Source organism: Macrotis lagotis, chromosome 7 (assembly GCF_037893015.1).
Source record: "Macrotis lagotis isolate mMagLag1 chromosome 7, bilby.v1.9.chrom.fasta, whole genome shotgun sequence".
Classification (NCBI taxonomy): Eukaryota; Metazoa; Chordata; class Mammalia; order Peramelemorphia; family Peramelidae; genus Macrotis; species Macrotis lagotis.
Genome location: NC_133664.1, coordinates 71,287,299 through 71,307,822, shown reverse-complemented (window position 1 = coordinate 71,307,822; position 20,524 = coordinate 71,287,299). Strand labels below are relative to the sequence as shown.

At 37.2% G+C, this 20,524-nt stretch overlaps 1 protein-coding gene across 4 annotated transcripts; it reads right to left on the bottom strand.

Annotated features, from left to right (window-relative positions):
• Positions 1-607: 607 nt before the first annotated feature.
• LOC141492632 (uncharacterized) lies at positions 608-17,607 on the bottom strand. Of its 4 annotated transcripts, XM_074193125.1 has the most exons (10): positions 17,540-17,559; positions 17,020-17,140; positions 15,989-16,074; positions 15,072-15,155; positions 13,312-13,425; positions 7,864-7,962; positions 7,080-7,226; positions 3,852-3,947; positions 2,701-2,753; positions 608-781 (listed from the first exon to the last, which is right to left on the bottom strand). In XM_074193125.1, the coding sequence occupies exons 3-10, from the start codon at positions 16,020-16,022 to the stop codon at positions 704-706; spliced, it is 705 nt and encodes a 234-aa protein (XP_074049226.1). In that variant the 5' UTR covers positions 16,023-16,074; positions 17,020-17,140; positions 17,540-17,559; the 3' UTR covers positions 608-703. The 4 variants fall into 4 exon arrangements, with proteins under 4 accessions (XP_074049226.1, XP_074049225.1, XP_074049224.1 ...); XM_074193124.1 differs by having other exon boundaries at positions 17,020-17,607; XM_074193123.1 differs by lacking the exons at positions 17,020-17,140; positions 17,540-17,559 and having other exon boundaries at positions 15,989-16,804.
• Positions 17,608-20,524: the final 2,917 nt, after the last annotated feature.

Here is a 20,524-nt window from a genome sequence, read left to right as displayed (position 1 = left end):
GGCTAAGTGTTTATAGATAGAATTGTAATTTCTCCAACAAGGATATTTGAGGAAACCAGACCTGACATAAAGGGGAAAAGCAGCTTTTCCCTGTAATCTCAGAATAATAAACATCATGTTTTCCTTGTTTGGACAAAGAACAAGTATAAGTAAAACTATCAATTACTTTTTAACATGTCATTTGGTAAGGCTTCCTTTGGACCCCTGGATGGTATATACTGCAAGGAGTTTAAAAAGCGGAGGAAAAGAATGCTTCCACATCCCTGGAGTCAGGAGTTCTGAAGCACAGATGGCTTTTCCGTTTTTAAAGATTCCCATTTTTCTTCTTAATGCTTATCCCCACTTTTTTAATACCAGTTAAAATGAATATTCCCACTTAGCCTGTAAGTGCTTCCAAATAAAGATCCACATATTTCATAGTTCTCAATTTAAGCAGGTGCTCTGCAAACAAACTGAGAATTTAAGAAGTAGTATGTGAAAAAAATCTGACTTCTGATTTGTGCATTTTCCCCCTCGATGCAAAAAAAGAAAGGAAATAATCCTAAGAATTCAACACAGGCTTCATTTAATTGATAATAGTTGCATTTCTCAAAATATGTTTTCACAGTTCTTGTTTCCCAATCACATTTAACAGATTTCATTTAATAGTTCATATTCAATCAGAACACAGCAAATCCAATTATACAAACTAGAAAGAATTACATCATTTGAATGTTTTCTTAACTGTAGAACATCTTGACTTTTGTGGTATGAAAATTTTTCCTGGAAGTAAATTATGATCCTGGAAACAAAATAACAGGTAGATAACCATTTTTGAAAATTTAAGTGCATGTCATTGCTCAGTGAATGAATTGGGCACTTTCTTGGTATTTTGCTTTGTCCTCTTAAGAGAACTTCACTCGCAACAACCTATCCTTTCTTTGGAAGCTACCCAATTTAAATATTCCTTTTAGATATTGAATGCTACTAGATGGAAATTTGACTAATTTGGTTTTGCAGATAATGAATCTGCTAAAGAGGGTTTATATAATATATAGCACTGGTCAGTAACTCCTGTGAACAAATACAAGAATCTACCGGCCACTCTCATTGACAAACTTTATGAGATTGTATATTTAATTTTTGTAGCTATTCTTCTCGAGGCTATGATGAAGGTGAGGGACCTAATATCATTCAGTAGCGTGTCCTTAAATGGTGCCTAGAAGCTACTTACATTTATTTAAAATGTTAAATCAGTGTGAATATTCAATTAATGAATGAATTTCCTTGATAAAGAGCTCTGGATTGGTGCTATCTTCTAAATTACTCTTCTCCTCCTCTCCCCCCTCCCCCCCAATAGAGAAGGAAAGTTAATCTTTATGCTCACTGATATTTAAATTTTCCTCATTAAAAATCAGATTAAGATGGACCTTTTTAGTGTGGGGATAGTGAGGATTGTCTCTAGCCACCAGATGTTTTAGTTTGGGGGTTATTTTTTCTCTCTCCTATCTTCTTACCCTTAAACTTAATGTGCTGACTATTCTTGGCCTTTCCCTTTTTAAATATTCTCAAATGATTTCAGAAATAGTATTTCTGCATGACCCTGCTACAATGCAAGTAGAGTTGCCCTAGAGGTCATTTAGAATAGACAGGCAGAGACTATGCCAGCAAATCCAGAAGAGACCTTTTCTCATAGGGCAGTCACTTTAGGACCATCCCACCTCCCCCCACCCCCATTCACTATCATTGGCTGTACTCAAAAACTTGTTTTGTATTAAGAATGATGGTTGTGGTGCAGCAGCAGTCTTTGGGGTCAGCTGCATAAATTCACATGGAACTTTCTTCTGTTAGCTTCATTGTCCACTAGTCTCTAAATTAGGGTTTGTAGAGAATTTTTCTGGGGGCCTTGGAAGGTGAAGTAACAGAATCATACCGCTGGTCTAGATCCATCACTGCTTCCGCAAAGGAAGACGTGGCTTGGTGTGACGCTATTGAGAGTTTGAACAGTCCTGGCAGACACCCTCAAAAGTGTGTGGTCTTAGCTCTGGCTGAGTCTGCCCCAGTCCTCAAGACTGTTGGACAAGCTAGTTAGGTTGAATGCATGGACATCTAGGAATAACAGGGTTCTTTATAGTTCTGGGAGATTCACCCAGTCATACATAGATTCCAACACAGGAAGTCACAAAAAAATTATTGACTTGGTTTAAAATGTTCTATCTCGTTATAATGGGTCCAGGAATGTCATCCTAAGACCAAATGTCAAGCATGAGAATGAACTGAACAAGGGTAAGTTAATAAAACATCAACAAGGCATACTAAAGGACTGAATTTTAACTATTCTCTTATTTTTCAAGAATTTAAACTTTCTCTTCTTCATGCATTAGATTGTGGAAAGCAACAATGATCTTCCAAGATTAGCATGTAGTGTAACAACTTACTGATGACAATGAATATACACCCACAATATTTTATATAATTCTTTGGGACTTAAATAATTCTCAAAAACATAAATTTGAATTTCTAAAAAAATCTAAATTGAATTTACCATACAACTAGCCAAAATCCAATTCTCATTTAAATATGGGCAATTGATTACTTATTCCAAATGCAGAAAAATATTTGAAGTGAAAAATGTTTTTAAAACTTGTCTTAGACGTGTATTTTTTAATTCTTTGCAAAAGTCAAGTGAGGAATTTTCACAAGTTATTGAAATCTACTCACCTGATGTTTTAGCACTGGTGAAATGGTCCAAATGTTGACAACATGCATATACCCTATAAAAAGAACATTTTTTTTATTTCTTCTGTAACGATGTAATCTTAACATCTCAGAAATCTCAACTTAAAGGAAAGTCATTCTAAGCTTTTAATACTGGATCCTAGGGTCAGCTAAGTGGTCCTATGGAGACAGAGCCCTAGATCTGAAGTCAGGAAGATCCAAATTAAAATCCTATTCCAGGCATTTCTAGCTGAGTGACCCTAGGGAAATTATTTAACCTCTCTCTGCCTCAGTTAACTTATTTGTAAAATGGGGAAAGAAAAAATTGGACTAGATGCCATGAGATGACCCTTTAATTTCCAGATCTATTACTTTTAATTATTGTTCTGTGATAATATCTTAGAACTGGGAGGACAATTAGAGAATACCTAATTTAAGTGCCAAAACCACTTAGCAACAACCCTCAGATCTAAAATCCAGACTGTCAAAGACTATTTCCCCTACACCACACTGCCTCCCTTCTTAACGTAGGTATTAATCATACAGATAGATTTAGAAACCCTTCTTTTTGATCCCAATATTGAGTCTTGTTCAAGCACAATCTCACCCTTTTTCCCCTGCTCTCCTCAAGGGTAACTACAACCGCTCTCCACCATTTCTATTCATCCATTCCCTTAAAGAGCTCTGGACAGGAGTTATCATCTAAATGACTCTGGCTTCCCTCATCCATTTACTAAAACCGTATTTTCCAGACTGAACTCAGGCATTTCCAAATAAACTTAAGACTTTTATACTTCTCTATTCACCTAGACCTTTCTAAGGTATTGGACACTGTCAGTCTAATACACACTCAAAGCTAGTTTATCTTGGCTTCCAGAACCCTGCACTTCTCATATTCTCCGCAATGTCTCTTTCTTCCTCTTATTTGTATTTACCTGGCCTTCTCTCCTTCCTAAAACTGAGGATGTTCTACAGGCTCTGATTAAGGTCCTCTTAAAATACAATGAAAATTCAATGAAAAAAAATTTCCAACCTAGGTGAAGATAGGTTGATCTGAGTATAAAAGCTTCATGTTACATACCTTTATCTTTCAAAGTTTAAATATTTCATTAGCATGCTTACCAGCCATATATGGAGCAGTGTTTTGTTAATACCTGAGTCTGTCTCCTTTTTTCTATAGGAGGGAATAGTCACAGGAGTATATCTCTCTTGCTGATTCTGTATCTTGGATGATAATTCACTTTTCTTTTCTGCTCATAATAAAAATAAGCATAGTGTCATCACATTAAAACAGAAAGAAATTGAATCAGTAATGGGAAAGAATGCTCAAATAAGACTTTAATTCCTTTGTAATTAATAGTTTCCTTTTTTAACTCAACATCTCATACTTTTGAATTCCAGTAATAATTACAACTCTAATAAGTTATATTGATGGTGACTTTAAAAAGGGAACAAAGCCAAAATATATCCATGTGCAGTGAAGACAATGCCATGAACATTGTAGTCACTAGAAGTTTATTAAATAAACTAAGCAATTCATAAATTCCAGACCTGAATAGTATATACATTCAAATTAAGATAACAGCATTCTAAGGGCAAGAAGAGGGAATGAAATGGAATGTATGATCCCATAGAAATGCAGTGACACCAGATTCCAAAGGACTTAAGGGCAGGTCAGAAGAGCACAGTGCCATAACCATTTTAAGCTTTGTAGCAAAATTTTTTTCCTTTTTTAAAATAATATTTTATTTTTCTCCCCAATTACATTTTTTTAGGTTTTGTTTTGCAAGGCAAATAGGGTTAAGTGGCTTGTCCAAGGCCACACAGCTAGGTAATTATTAAGTTTCTGAAGTCAGATTTGAACTCAGGTCCCTCCTGACTCCAGGGCCAGTGCTCTATCCACTGCACCATCTAGCCACCCCTCCCCAGTTACATCTAAAAATAATTTTCAACATTCAGGTTTTTAAATTTTTGAGTTCTATATTCTATTTTTCCTTCCTTCCCTCCCTCCTCCCTGAGACAGTAAACAATCATGTAACACACTTTTTTTGGGAAAACTCAAACCGAAAAAAAAAGAAAGAAAAACAATATGCTTCAGTCTGCATTAAGATATTATCAGTTCATGGGACGGTTAGGTGGCATAGTGGATAAAGCACGGGACCTGGAGTCAGGAGTACCTGGGTTCAAATCCAGTCTCAGACACTTAATAATTACCTAGCTGTGTGGCATTGGGCAAGCCACTTAACCCCATTTGCCTTGGCAAAAACCTAAAAAAAATAAAAAAGTTCTTTCTTTGGAAAGTGAATAGCATTTTTCAAAATAAGTCCTTTAGAATTGGCTTTAGATCATTGTAATGCTAAAAATAGCTAAGTCATTCACAGTTGGTCATTTTATCAATATTGTATAAATTACTGGTTCTCATTTCACACTGTATCAGCTCATGTGGGGTCTTAAAGTTTTTCTGAAATCATCTTGCTTTTCATTTCTTATAACACAATAATGTACCATTACAGTCATATTCCACAACTTGTTCAGCCATTCCCTGATGGATATTCCTTCAATTTCTGTAGCAAATAGCAAACTATACTTCCTAGTTTAATGTTTAGCCTATTAATCTGAATGGGGCAGCTAGGTGGCACAGTAGATAAAAGCACTTGGCCTGAAGTCAATCAGATTCCTCTTCTGAGTTCAAATCTTGCCGAAGACACTAGCTGTGTACCCTGGGCAAGTCATTTCATTCTGGCTCAGTTTCATCATCCCTAAAAGGAACTGGAGAAGGAAATGGAGTGTGTCTTTACTCCAGTGTCTACCCAGAAAACCCCGAATGGGGTAATGAAGAGTTGAACACAACTCAAGAATAACAGAACAACATTAATCTGGATGAAACTGAAAAATTGAATACATTTTGCTGAATGACATGACAGAGCATTTCTTTATGTAAGGAAACAAGTGTTGGGAACCATTGTGTATTGGGAGTATTGCGAATTATCTTCATCTGGTATCCTTAAATACCAGAATCTTATTTTACAAAGTGCTGTGGGAGTGGATTAGAGACTGGAAAGGTATTTAGGCACTGGTATTTTGGTGAATAAACAGAGCATTTGATGGAATACTTGTCTCCTTTGTAATCCTTGTCTCCCACCCCTCCAATGCTTGCCTGGAAAGATTGAGGGAGCCTAGTAGTGGGGCTCTGCATGAGTCCAGAAAAAGACAAACATCTCACCAGGATGTTAAAATCTACAACACAGATATAATCTGTTCAAGTCTCCAGTTATTTAATCGTTCTATGCACAAAGGGTTAAGCTTACCAAGCCAACCCACAAAATCTCTTTAACCCATGATGAAGATGGGGATATAATATTTTATTATCATAGAACATACCTAATATCAGTGTTTTCCGTTGAAAACTGTGTTCAGAGGGCAATTTGAGATGCCAAAAACACATGCCATAACACAGTAGGAAAGAGGCTCTTCTTCAGTGACTTCCCTAACTCTGAGCTATTGGTGTCCTTCATGGTGAGGGAAGATTGGGAAGAATCCTGGGAAGAATCCCAGAGGGTGGGAAAGAAGAGAACCGAGAAGGGGAATCAATGTCAAAGGGCCATAGCAGCCAACCAGAGAGAATTTTTGCCTGAAGGGCCCATGCAAATAGTTTTTATAGAATCAAAAGGGATCATAAAAATAAAGAAAAAAACATCATTCAGAGGCACGCAGCCCCTGAGTTCTGTTCTGCAGAAGCCAAGACAGGAGAATCTCCACTGCTACCTTTCAAATCTCTTCCTCCCTTGCCCACCTTCCTCCAACCCCAAGGATTGGCTTGTCAGCCTCTAACCCCCTCTCTTCCTCCTCCCCTTGCTCTAGTCTGCCAGATGTCACTGCATCAGTCTTTATTTCTCTTTTAAGTTTTAATAGCTTACCTGGTGGGAAATAGGGAGTAAGAAGCTTTTTCTCTGTACATTTTTTTAGTGGTTATAGGAAGAGACAGATTTAAAAAGTAGCTCTGAATTAAAAGATCCTCTGCATTTCAGAGGAAAAACCAGGCTCAGGGGAGAGAGAGAGAGAGATGGTGAGTTGATATTGCAAATGCGATGAGTGCTGAGAGGTTGGGGTGAGTGCTGTGAGGGACCCTCAGCAGAAACAGATTCCATAAAGATGATAAAAAGAGAAAGCCTTAGGGTGTCCCAGCTGAAGGAGCTATGCCAAAATGAGTCAGATGGGCAGAGGTTGGACATGGAACTGATGTTCTCCTGTCCTGTCAATTCCAGAAATAAGGCCATGACATTAAGGCTTGCTCACATGGTAACTAACTTTTTGTTTCTCCTTAATTAAGTTCTTTTCCACAATATCCCAATAGGCATTAAAATATGGTATTTCTAAATTACCTGCTAAGATTTTACTTAATGGAGGAAAATGGCTGGCCCTGGGGCAGTTCCTTCTGTCCAGCAGAGATGGCTTAACATGCAGCTTTAAACCAAAGCTTGTCAAAGAGGATCTCCGACTTTTTTCCACTGGAAAAACTTGCTGTAGAGCTTTGGGTGGAAAAATAGGTGAAATGAGACATTAGGTTTTATTATCACACACACACACACACACACACACACACACACACACACACACACACATAATGAGTTTTATCTAAAAAGTATCAAGCAGGAGGAGAGAAAAGAGGCCTTGGGGAGTGAGGGTAACTGTCTGTGCCCTCATTTGACTGCCCATCTGGCTGAGCCAGGCTCCTTGGTTCACTCGTTGGGAGGAAAGCAGGCCTAATCAGAATGTACACAAGGCTCTTCCTCTTCCAAGGAGCCAGGCAGGGATAAAAGGACACAAGGCTCAGACAATGGGGGACACCTGAATGGAACTGATTTCCTCTTTATTACCTAAGCTAAGGAAAAATTTGGATCCCTATGAAACTACTCCCCTTTACTCTTCAACCCCACAGAGTTCCTGGGGTTTATAAAATAGCATATGGATTATGGAAGGGTCCCCTAAGGATGACAATGTAAATTCAATGCCTTAGTCAGAATTTATACAAAGCAATCACTGAAGATATTTAGGCTGATTCTCAATCAAGGCATGTCAAGGAGCTTGTTTGTGTGTGTGTGTGTGTGTGTGTGTGTGTGTGTGTGTTCCTTTCTATCCACAGCTGCTTTAATATATAACATTTACCTTTCTTATAGAATGGAGATGAAGAGGTCTTTTTGGTTGAGTACAGATGTGGGATTGGTGTTCGCTTACCCGGACCTTCCCTTCCATCTTCCAGCAAGTCTGCATTGACAAGTAGAAGAGAAAAGCACAGGGGTCTGGGTGAGCTTTCCTGTCTTCACTTCTCCTTTGCTAGAGCTCCTTTGCTGGGACCTCAGATCCCTTTGGTTGGATTGCTCTCTCCAACCCGAGCCCGGGCCAGTCATAATGAGGAGGAGGAGGAGCTGCTCAGCACTGTTCAGAAGGCACAGCACCAGTGACCTGAGGCTCTACTGGAGTCTGGAGGACTTAAATTCAAATCCTGCCTCAGACACTGGCCAGATGTTGGACCCTGGACAAGTCACTTAAGCACTTTCAGCTTCCATTTGCCCATTTGTAAAATAGGAATAATCAGAATCTCTGTCATGGGGTTAGTGCAAGGATAAATGAGATGACAATTTACAACGGGATTCCAGGAGCCTTTGAGGACTAGTAATAATATTCTGTCAACTGTTACCATTCCTTTCTCTTTGAGGAGAATAAAGAGAACTCCACCTGGGCTCCTAAGTAAATCACTTTACTTTTATAAGTGCCTTCTCTGTGCCTTTGCTAAGCACCAGAAATACAAATTAAATAAAAATAAAGCCAGCCCCATCCCTTGAGGAACTTACTGTCTAAAGTTGGACAACAAGATAGAGAAGGAAGTGAAAAGTAGGAGGGGAGGGAGAAAAAGTCACCAGCAAAGGTCTGATGGAGAGTTCCAGAGAAGTTCAAAAGCTCAGGCTGTAGGGATAGATCTAGGATACTACCTCCAGATAAGGAGAACAGAGATGAGAAGGGAGAACATTCCAGACCTGGAGGACAGCCAGGCCTGGAAGACAGCCAGGAGATGAACTAGGCATCTTCTAGGGTAGAAGAGCAAGGCTAATGTCACTGGAGACCAGAGTATGTACAGGTGAGGAAGGTGTGAGGAGACTAAAAGGGGAGGAGGAAGCCTTTGAACACCAGAGGATTTTATATTGATCAGTGGAGTTTTCTGAACAGAAGGGCAATACAGAAAGATTTACACTTTAAGAAGATCAATAAAAGGACACAAGGCTCAGACAATGGGGGACACCTGAATGGAACTGATTTCCTCTTTATTACCTAAGCTAGTAGACTGGACTGGAGGCAGTGGGACCAAACAACCAACTTTTTCCAACAGTTTAGAAGTAAGCCTAAAGCTACGAGAGTCCTAAATCAGGATGGTGGCAGGGTTGAAGGAGACAAGGGGGCATATAAGAGAGATGACAAGATTTAGGTGATTGGAAATGATCTGGGTTGGAAAGTAAGAGTGAGAAATCAAGAATTATGTCTAGGTTATAAGCCTGAGTGATTGGTTGTAATATCCTCCACAACAGCAAGAAAGGATGGTTTTGGGGGAGAAAAATGAGTTCAGTTTTTGGACATATTAAATTTAAGATAGAAGGGTACTAGAACAATCTCAAACCAGTTCACAAGAGCTGATCGTTAAATTTTCAGGGTGAGCACTTATACCTTAGAAGTAAGAATTTGAGTCTTGATTTATTGTTTTGTTTTATTGTCTAGAATTAGGAAAATGATAAAGAACATATAACTAAGGCAAATTAAACTTAATGGGATGTAAATGTATTTGCCTGTCCCCCAAGAGCCAGTTGTTAAACATATGCTCCTGGTTTAAAATGTCTATGGGATATTCAGTTCAAGGTATTCAATAGGCAGTTGAAGATGTGAGATTAAAGGTCAGGCTAGAAGTTAGTGCTAGATAAATAGGGACAAGAATCTTCTGCATAGAGATGATGTTAAATCCATGGAAACTGGGCAGAGAAACTGGGGACACCCACAGCTAGTGGACACTAGTCCAGAAGCAAATCCAGGAAAGAAGACAAAGGAGAGGTCAGATAGATAAGTGTAATACCAGGACAAAGCAGGGTCACAAAGAAGTAGAGAGAAGAGGGGGCAGCTAGGTGGCACAATGGATAGAGCACCGGCCCTGGAGTCAGGAGTACCTGAGTTCAAATCCGGCCTCAGACACTTAATCATTACCTAGCTGTGTGGCCTTGGACAAGCCACTTAAACCCCGTTTGCCTTGCAAAAAACAAAAACAATCAAAGGAACATATAACAAAAATTGAGTGATTAGCATGAAATCAGAACTAGAGAGAAGAGAATATTGAAGAGGGCGATCAGTCATATCAAACACTGAAGAGAGACCAAAAAGGATGAGGACTGTGAGGAGGTCATTAGAGCTGGCAATTAAGAGATTGCTGGTCTCTTTGGAGAAACATTTTCAGTTAAATAATAAGTTTGGAAGCCAGACTGTACAGAGTTAAGAAGAGACCAAGAGGAAAGGAAATGGAGGTAATGGTTGTAGATAACCTTCTCTGGGAAGTCAGTCACAAATGGGAGGAAAGGACGAGAGCTGTGGGGATGGATGAGTCTTGTGCAGGGTGTCTCAGGTAGAGAAATGTTCCCATTTGAACCTGTAAGCAGCCAGTGATTGGGAATCTTTGTTGTGAGAGCAGAACATGCTTCCAAGAAGGTCATTATATCAAGTGATACCATTAGGAGTTTTCCTGAGGTTGTCAGATGGGAAGTGAAACAATCGCCCCAAAGAGCATGTCCCTTCATGACTAATCTCTGCGCCAGGAGGTACACCTGTATTGTCAGTAACTTTGTAACAGCCTTAGTACTTATGACCTTAATTCAAAGACTTTATTTTATCCATGATCCAGAATGGTTTCCTTCTCTTAGCCCATAATGCCTTTTTTAATGCATTCATCTCTTTCAGTCTTCCACTCTACTTATTCCCCTTGAAGTTTGTTTTACTATAGCAAATAAGTAATAATAAATTAGCTTAAATGGATATCCCACTTTTAAGTGGGGGTGATTATCACTTTACTAATATTACTATGAGTCCTACACAGAAATTAAGTAGCACAGAAATTGGGGTGACAGGCAGAAAATGACACAATGCTAAGCATTTTACAAATATTATCTCTAGAGGACTTTCCAAATCTATATATCTAGATAAATTTAGTCTTCTGAGTTCAAGTCTTACATCATCATTGCCTGCTGGATATCTCTACCTGGAGAGCCCACTGACATCTCAAAATCAAGCTAAGATGGAAATCACTATCTCCCCTGCTACAACTCACTCTCCTCTAAATTTACTTTCTGCTAAGATCACCTTTATCCTTGCAGTGGTCCAATTTCTCAATCTGGGAATTGTTCCCAATTCTTAAAGCTCCCTTACTCCCACTCCATGTCTGACTCTTTTTGAGCCCATTTGGAGTTTTCTTGCTAAAGATCATGGAAAGGTTTACCATTCCTTCTCAAGTTCATTTTACAGATGAGGAAACTGAGACAGTTATTGAGTAAATTGCCCAGGATCACACAGCTAGTAACTGTCTCAATAAGGGCATCTAACTGTCTCTTCTCTTCACTAACCTGACCAAGACCCTTATTCACGACCAATCATATCCTTTCTAACTTAGCCTTACAGTTAATTTACCTTCTTCCATCTGTCTGCTATCTCTCTTCTCTCTATCTGTTCTCTAATCCATAATTCAAATCTTTCAAAATAAAATAAGATTGAATTAGAAGAAGAGAAGGATAGCACTTTAGCCAGACTGAGTGATGAAGGAGGGTCAGTCTTATTTTGTTTTGTCTTGCTATTAAGGACATCTGAACATATTTGCAGGTAGTTGGGAAAGAACCTGTGAGGAAAGATTGAAGATGTATAACAAATTGCTGGTGCTAGAGTCTGGGGCAAATTGAAGAATATATGATCAAAAGAACAAAGAAACGTCACCTCTAGGATGGGAGAGTAGATACTGACATGAAGGAGGAGGCAGGAAGAAGAGAATTTGTTAAGATGTTTTAGCTTTGGAAATGTAATGGACAGAAATTGTTCTGGGGAAGGAAAATGTAGGAAGACTTAGATCTTTGAAATACTGGGAATCATCCTCACCCTAGGTTTATTCCTAGGAAGGCCTTTCCCTCAATCTTTGTGCTACCACTCTGTCCCACATAGACCATGAACAACACCCCCAATCTGTTGTCTTGTTATTTCTACACACTCTGTTACCCAGATATGTTGCTTTTCCTCACTAATCAGTAACCATTACTCTTTCTTACCAAATTTCTTTCTTTGTGGAAAAGACTGTGATAATTTTGAACTTTTTTTTTGTCCTTTAGTAAATCTATATTTATTTCCAAAGAGATAAAAGAAGATAGATTTCAATGCTCCATTGGTGGGAGTAGACCAATATAGATGGAACACTTCCTTGCTTTATTAGATAGCTTTCATGAATTGCTGTTGCCTAAACAATTACTTCAATCATAATTTATAGAAGTTCTAAACTTTGTACTACAAATCTATTTATCTTATTTGAATTTGTATAATAATTGTCTTCCTATTTACTGATTCTCACTACTGACTACCAAACTTGCCCATGTCTCCCCCTCCTCTACCCTTCTGTTCCTACTATCATGTTCTATCTATTTTGCCCTTGGAGGTTAAACACCTTGGAAAGATTGTCTACAATAAATGCCTTGGCTTTCTCACCTTTCACTTTTTTTTAGGTTTTTTTTTTTGCAAGGCAAATGGGGCTAAGTGGCTTGCCCAAGGCCACACAGCTAGGTAATTATTAAGTTTCTGAGGCTGCATTTGAACTCAGGTACTCCTGACTCCAGGGCTGGTGCTCTGTACACTGCGCCACCTAGCCGTCCCCTCTCACTCCCTTCTTAATTCCCTAAAATCCTTTATCATTCAATCATTCCTAATTGTCAAATCTAATGATCTTTTCTCAACCCTGATTCTTCTAAATTTCTTTAAAGCCTTTGATATTATTGCTCACTGTCTTCAACTTGGTACTTGCTTCTCTCCAGATTATTGGACACTGCTCTCTACTGGCTCTTACCCATTCCTTTAAGTTCCAACTAAAATCCTACCTTCTACAAGAAGTCTTTCTGATTCCCTATTAATTCTAGCACCTTCCCTCAGTTAATTATTTCTTATTTATCCAATATATATATATATATATATATATATATATATATATATATATGTATTGTTTGTACATATTCATTTGCTTATTATTTCTGTCATTAAATTGGGAGCCCCTCAATGGCAGGACCTATCTTTCTTCTCTTTTTTTTAGGTTTTTTTTTTTTTGCAAGGCAAACGGGGTTAAGTAGCTTGCCCAAGGCCACACAGCTAGGTAATTATTAAGTGTCTGAGACCGAATTTGAACCCAGGTTCTCCTGACTCCAGGGCCGGTGCTTTATCCACTCACTACACCACCTAGCTGCCCCTCTTCTTTTTTTTTAAAATATACTCAGCTCTTAGCATAGTACCTGGGTTGTAAAGGTTACTTCAGAAATGCTTACTGGCTGATAATCTTTCTCTTACCAGATATTTTATCTTGCTGAAGAGGCTTCGGAGAAGTTTTTGAGGAAACAGCTGTCCATGCTGCCATTGAACTCACTTCTTTTGTGTTCTTTAATAAATCATCTATGCTTATCTCTAAAAAGATTGAAAAAGAAAAGTAATTAAGTACAAGGTTCATGACTTCAGTGGCAAAAAGACTGGCTGGACCAATATAACTCTAATCCCTCCTTGTCTCAGTAGACAATATTCATAATTTACTGTTGTGTAAACAATTATGTCAACTGTAATTTATCAAGGTTATATTTGGAGATTTGTTTTTATATATTTCTTATCATCATCACCTAGATGGTGATATTTCTACAGAAATAATCTTACCAATTTATCATTGAAACATGAATCAAAACACTTGCTAAAGATGAGGAGCGATCACAAAATCCTAGTGTTTAAAGAGACCAAAAGCTAAACACTATTTTACTTCACTAAAGTGCTTCCTCCTAGATTAAAATGTACTTGTATGAAGTTAGACAATTTTTAATGTATTTCAGTTCTTAAATCACACTCATCTGAACCCTTGATTCAGAAATGGAAGGTAATAGTTTCACTCTACTCTGCCTTTGTCAGAATTCAAGATCTGTATTATCTATATTATTAAGAGGGTGTTTGAAACCGTGTTATATAAAGTATATTTAAAGGAATTAGTGTCATGAAGAGAGACTTGGTAGGGACATCATAGTTGTCATCAAGTATTTGATAGATTACTTAATGGACCAGGATTTAGGTAGCCTACATAACACAGAGAGCAGACCTAAAATTAATAGATACAATTTATGAATTGGCAGATTATTTTCTGATTTAGGTCTAAAACAAAGCTATTGAAAAGTGGAATTGGCTGTCTGAAGAGGGAGTGAGTGAATTGCCCTTCACAGAAAGCATTCAAGCAGAAAGCACAGACATGTCCAGGGATTCAGACATCCAGGAGGAAATGACTGACTGACCTCTACATTATCCACCATGTTCACGATGAAACTGAGAAACCTAGACTAGAATCTTCTTCTAGGTCTCTACTTTTTCCCATGGGTTGCATCTCTCATCATCAGTAACATCTCTTTGATGGAAGAACTTTGCTTTGTTTTCTGCTCTCCCCACCATAAATATTGGTTACAACTATGATGGATGCAGCTCCTCTCAGTAGTTCAGAGATCTAGGACAACCCTGGGAGACCTGTTGTAGACCACATCATCCACATCCAGAGGTATACAGAGTAAAATGAACAAACAATGCCCCCCCCCACAGAATCTGAATGAATATTATCTTCAATTTTTAAAAATTTCTCTCGTTTTTCCTTTCTATTGAATGGTTTTTTTCTTTACCCTTAGTCCTAATTTCTCAAGCAAAATGACTAATATGTAAGCATATTAAACACAAATAAATTCATACAGCTTTCACTAGACTGTTTCCTACTAAGGGGAGGGGGGTGGGAAGGAAGGGTGGTAGAAAAGCATACAACATAAATATGCAAATAATGAATGTTGAAAAACTTTCATAACATGTAATTGGAAAAATAAAGTAAAATAGCAATCAAAAAATGAAATAAATATTGGATTAGTTGATTATTAAGGGAATAAATTATTCAAGGAGAAATCCACAACTTTTTGTTCATTTTTTCATTATTAGTTTAAAAAAGCATTATACTTTTCATTCATTTTAACTTCTAGGTCTTTTTCTGCCACTTTCACCTCTAAATGAATTTCAGAATTCTACCACTTTAATTCCCTACTTACCAACTACTTTGTCTAAGTCTAAGTGCTGTATCAGACTTGTAATTGAGGTGATCACATCTGAAAGTTTTGAAGATTCTTCATCATCTATAATGAAGAAAGAAAAAGGAAATTGGTATTGTCAGAATTGAAACAAATTTACTGATTATCTACAAACCTTTTAATTTCTATGTGAAAGCATTTCTGTAAATAAACAGATCATAACACTAATTGGTCTCTATGAAGCTGTATTATTTGTATTTTTTATGAAACAAACTAATGATGTTAATTAAGTTCAATAATCTCTTAATACATGTTATTGGTTTTATTTTTATTTTGAGCAATTTGGGATTCATCAAGAAGCCACTCTCTAGGGAGAGACTAGTCAGTCTTAAGTCAGTAGCTGAACACAAGGGCTATATAGCACAATAAGAAAGGAAAGGATCCAGATTCTATTGGACAAGTTGTGCATTATATATAAGACCCATTTAAGGTGCAGGGACACAAAATATAGTGCTATAACTGATGGTTTAAGAGCTATCATCTTTCAACCCTCTATAACTACAAAATTAGAAGTTTGCAATCTATTCAATAGAGGAAAACTACTTAAAATATATTCTATCAAAGTTTTAGAAAAACTATAGAAACAGTCTTTCCTTATTTTAAATTATAGGTCTGTGACAGTGAGGCACAACAGAGCCTAGTAGGTAGACAATAAAGAAATGAAGATTTTCATGGATAACTTGAAGAATGACTCTAATTATAGTCAATAGATGAGGAAGTCACTTTTTTTCTACTTTTCTCAGGGTACTTTTCATCAAGTTAAACTTTAAACGATTAAAATTCATATTTATGAATCAAAGAACTGCCGAATTTAAAAATGTCTTCAAAAAAAGTTTGCTAATTGTTAGTAGTGACTATGTCATTCTGGGCAAACTCACTTGTATGGTCTTTATATTGCTCTTCAGAGTTCATCTGTAGATCCACGGGAAAAGTACTTCTATCTTTGATTTTCCCTTTTCCTGAACTATAAATAAGATATATTTAGTTCATCCAATAGAAGGAAATTGTTTTAACATGACTACTCTGAAAAGGCTGAAACATTTATTCCCTCATTTTATTAGTCTGTCTTTTTGCCTTCTGTAAAAGTATAATTAAGGATGCAATAAGGTTCGTCCTAATTTTCTTAAAGTTATGAATACATGTGATGAGATACTGCATGGAGTATTGGACAGAGTAATGACCTTGGAGTCAGAGTGGCATAGAATATTAGATGAAACAATGACAGTGAAGTCAGAAAGACCTCTGTTCTATTCCTGCCTCTGCCAGGTATTGGCTGAAGGGGTGGGAGAGAAGTAACCTTTATTAAGCAACTCCAGTGGGTCAAGTACCATGCTCAATATTAAACAAAGAGTATTTGATTTTTCACAATAGGACCCATACTATTGTCATCCCCATTTTAAAGTTGAGGAAACTGAGATAGACAGAGATTAACTGAACTGCAAGGAAATATCATCAAGTTCATATTTTTATTTAGGTGGTCTGATTTATCCAAATGATTTATCCACTGGGCAACCTAGAAGCTTTGGATCATGGAGCTGCTTCTGTCCTTCTGCCTCTCCATGCCCCAGGCATGTTCTGCAACAGTTGTGACTCTGTTTTGTTAAAGGGAGCTTCCTCAACATAGACTCCCTATATCCAGGAAATCACAGACTAAAGAAAAAAAGTAGATGATTGTTGTATATGATTGAACATGCAAGGTTTGATGGCAATCTTAATAAAGAACATTTTTGTGCATGACTCAGGCTGATGACTTTCTGGTCATACCTGAGAGGTCTCAACTTTCTGTGTTTTCCTGGCTACCAAAAGATCAAGGCAAATTTTAAAGATAAAACAATGATAAGGCTTTGACTCATAAGATAAAGTTTTCTCTTAATATAATTTGAAAACATTGACTAAATAATGTACTTACTAATTAGATCAACTTGATTTGAAGACAGGTCAGGCAAAGCAACTTTCTTAATATCATCCTCTTCATATACTACACGATTAGGTATTTAGTCAGTTCAATGATGAAAAACTAAATAGGCCTACTATGAAAATTGTAAAATAGACAAGATTTTTTTTATTTGATCAATTTGCTTGTTTTCTCTCTTGAAAATATAAAATTCAGTACCCAGAAATTTTCATTCTGATTTAGTGTGAGTAGATAGTTAACTGTATTGTAAGAATATTAACAATGAAAATTGAGTATAGAAGGTCTGACAACAAAGTAAGAAGGATATTCATGTGTTTGTTGAACTCATAATAGGAAACAGAGGATTTTCTACTCTAGAGACAAGATAGCTAGATATCTTTAGACCTCTATCTCTGTCCAAAGTAGAGTAACTAACAATCTCTGGCTCTCCCTTGCTGTTAACTTCATTCTTCAAAATATGAAGACAAGTCATAAGCAAAATAAGTTATTCTGGACCTGACAAGAATGAGGATACCTGAAAGGAAAGTCTCCACTCTAAATCTTGGTTTCCATATCTGAAGAGAGAAAAAGATACTCTAATAATAGAAAATAGATTCTCAAGGTTCAAAGAAAGGCTTTCTAGAATGTCCTGGAAAATCTGTTAAGAGGGACAGAACCAAGATGGTGGAGGAGAAATAACAACCCAACTGAACTCTCCCAGCATTCCCCTCCAAATAATTTTAATATAGCTCCTCAAACTAAATTCTGGAGCAGTAGAGTCAAAAAGGGTCAGGGTAAGGCATTTTCCTATCCTAAGACAAATTTAGGAAGTTGGCAAGAGAGATCTGTGGCCCTGGGTTGAGGGCAAGGCCTGTAATACCACACTGAGGTAATACCAACCCTATGGTTGACTATAACAGGGACAACATCAGGGAGCCCTCAGTCCAGAGATTTTAAGGGGATCAGAGAGCTGGTCAGAAAAAGATTATATGGGACCTTTCCTGGCACTTGCTACAAGACCTGGTGCTGTTTGGCAACTCTGTTGATCACAAGGGAACAGGTCGCAATTTCAAAACATTGGAATTTGTGGCTGGAGGAAAGCCAGGATCTAGTGGTCATAGTTCAGGCCATAAAGGACCAGCAGCACCTGCGAAGAGTTGGGGCCCTTCCAGTGTAAAGACCAGAATATAGACCAGAAGAACAGTGACAACGCTTCTCCTAGGATCATACCACCTGGGAAACACCAAAATGTTGGAGACCCCAGAACTTGCTCTGAAATCAGTAACACCAAAAAACCACTTTTGGGACAGTGACCCCTCTCATTCTCAGGTGAGCAGAGCCCAACTTTAGTATAAAGTTCAAAGTCAAGTAATAGGTTAGAAAAATGAACAAACAACAACTAAAAAAAGAATTTGTAAAAAAGTTAATATGATGGCAGGGAAGACCTAGACACAAACTCAAAAGAAGATAATAATATGAAAACTATAAAGCTCAACTTCAATTTCTGACAAAACACTGGAACTTATTTTTTAGGAAATAATTAGTGAACATATTGGAAGTAGTAAGCAGAAAGGCAGCAAGACTTCATCAAGAAAGGAGCAATGATAGACAACTTCCCTTTCTAACAGACTAAATGGAAGAGTAAGTAAGGATAATGCTAAAAAATCTAGTTGACTCAGTTTTAATAATACATTTGGCAAATGTCCCTAATGCTATCCTGTGGACAGGAGAGAGAGATGTGGACTAGCCATCTATAAATTCAGAATTGTTCCAATGCCAAGAGCTGGCATTACTGGTACAGTGTGAATGTGGATGAAGGCAAAAAAGGCAGCTTATCAGATTTATACATGGAACAACCTGGGAGGGGAAGCTGAAACACAGGGTGATGGGAGCCAAGATCAAAAAAGATCTTAATTGGCTAGCATCATTTAACTAAATCTAATACAATGCTGCTTAAGGGAACTAAATGGAAAATCAAAAAATCAACACCATCAGTACAAGATGGGGAAGTATAGTTATGTGATTTATGGGGGAAACACAAGGGAATTTTAATGGGCTCAATATGAATAAACAACTCAATAAGACATTTATCCCACTCCCAAACCAATGTAATCTAATTAAGAAACAACCAGAATGAGACAGATGTTCCATTGTGTTTATATTCTTGAGGTAGCTTTAGTTGCTATTCAGCCGTTTAAGTCATGTCTTCTAGACTCCTTTTGGGGTTTTCTTGACAGATTTATTATAGTGGTTTTTCATTTCCTTCCCCAGACCATTTTACTGAAAAGGAACTGAGGGAAACTTAAGTGACTTGTCCAGAGTCCTACAGCTAGTAAGTGTCTGAGATCAGATTTGAACTCAGGAAGATGAGCCCTTTATGACTTAGGTCACTGCACCACAGTGCATAGAACTCTGGGCTTGGAGTCAGAAATAGAATAACTTTCTTCAAATATCTCAAAACTGATAAGTGGGAGTCCCAGAGGAATCCAAGAGCAACAGTGGAATCTTTAAGTGAGGCAAATTAAAATCTTCTAGAAGGAAAACTTTCCAAACAAATAGAACTTTCCAAAAGTCAAATGAGTTATTCAAGTAAAGGTGGAATGACTACATATAGATGACATAGATGGAACTCATTTCTAGTTGACTAGATGGCCTCCAAAATTCCTTCTAGTTTTGAAATTGTGTGAATCTCTAAATCTCTAATCATATTATAATTCAATCTCATTTATTCAGAATTTTCTTTCTGATAATCTTAAGATATTCAAAATCAAAGGCAAAAACAAAGGTTAACAATTACAGAGTTGACCTGATTAATAGAATATTAATACACAGTTTAGAAACTTTTAATATTATTGTACTTCTTTTTGGTCATCTTTACTTGCTTGAGCTACCTTTGGTCTGCTTGGTGCCATTTTAGATACATAGAAAAAGGACTTAAAATCATTAATTTCAAAAGTTTTCTGATTTATATAATAATTTGGAATTTGGAAATTATTTTACAAATATTATCTTAAATTGACCTTCAAAACAACACTTTGAAATAAGTACTACAAGGGCTGGGTGGCACAATGGATAAAACATCAGCCCTAGAGCAAGGAAGACCTGAGTTCAAATTTGACCTCAGATACTTCAAAATTACCTAGCTGTGTGATCTTGGACAAATCACTTATTCCCCTTGCCTTGCAAAGTCCCCCCACCCCCCAAAAATTAAGTGCTACAAAATTTAAAATCTTAATTTTACGGCTAGGGAAACTGAGGCTCGGAGAGGTTAAGGGACTTGCCCAAGATCTTAACTCAGATCTTCTGACTCATATCCGCTCCTCTATCCACTATACTATGCTGTCTCATTCTTAGAAAATAGGCTTTTCATTCATTAGGAAAAAATGAACATCTACTACATAAAAGAAAAACAATAACAAAAAACATTTTTCCTTATTTAATTAATGAAGTTCTACTTCTAAAATATATAACTGAGTTCCCAGCAAGATTTGTTCCCTCTCCTTTTTAAAAACTCATCCTT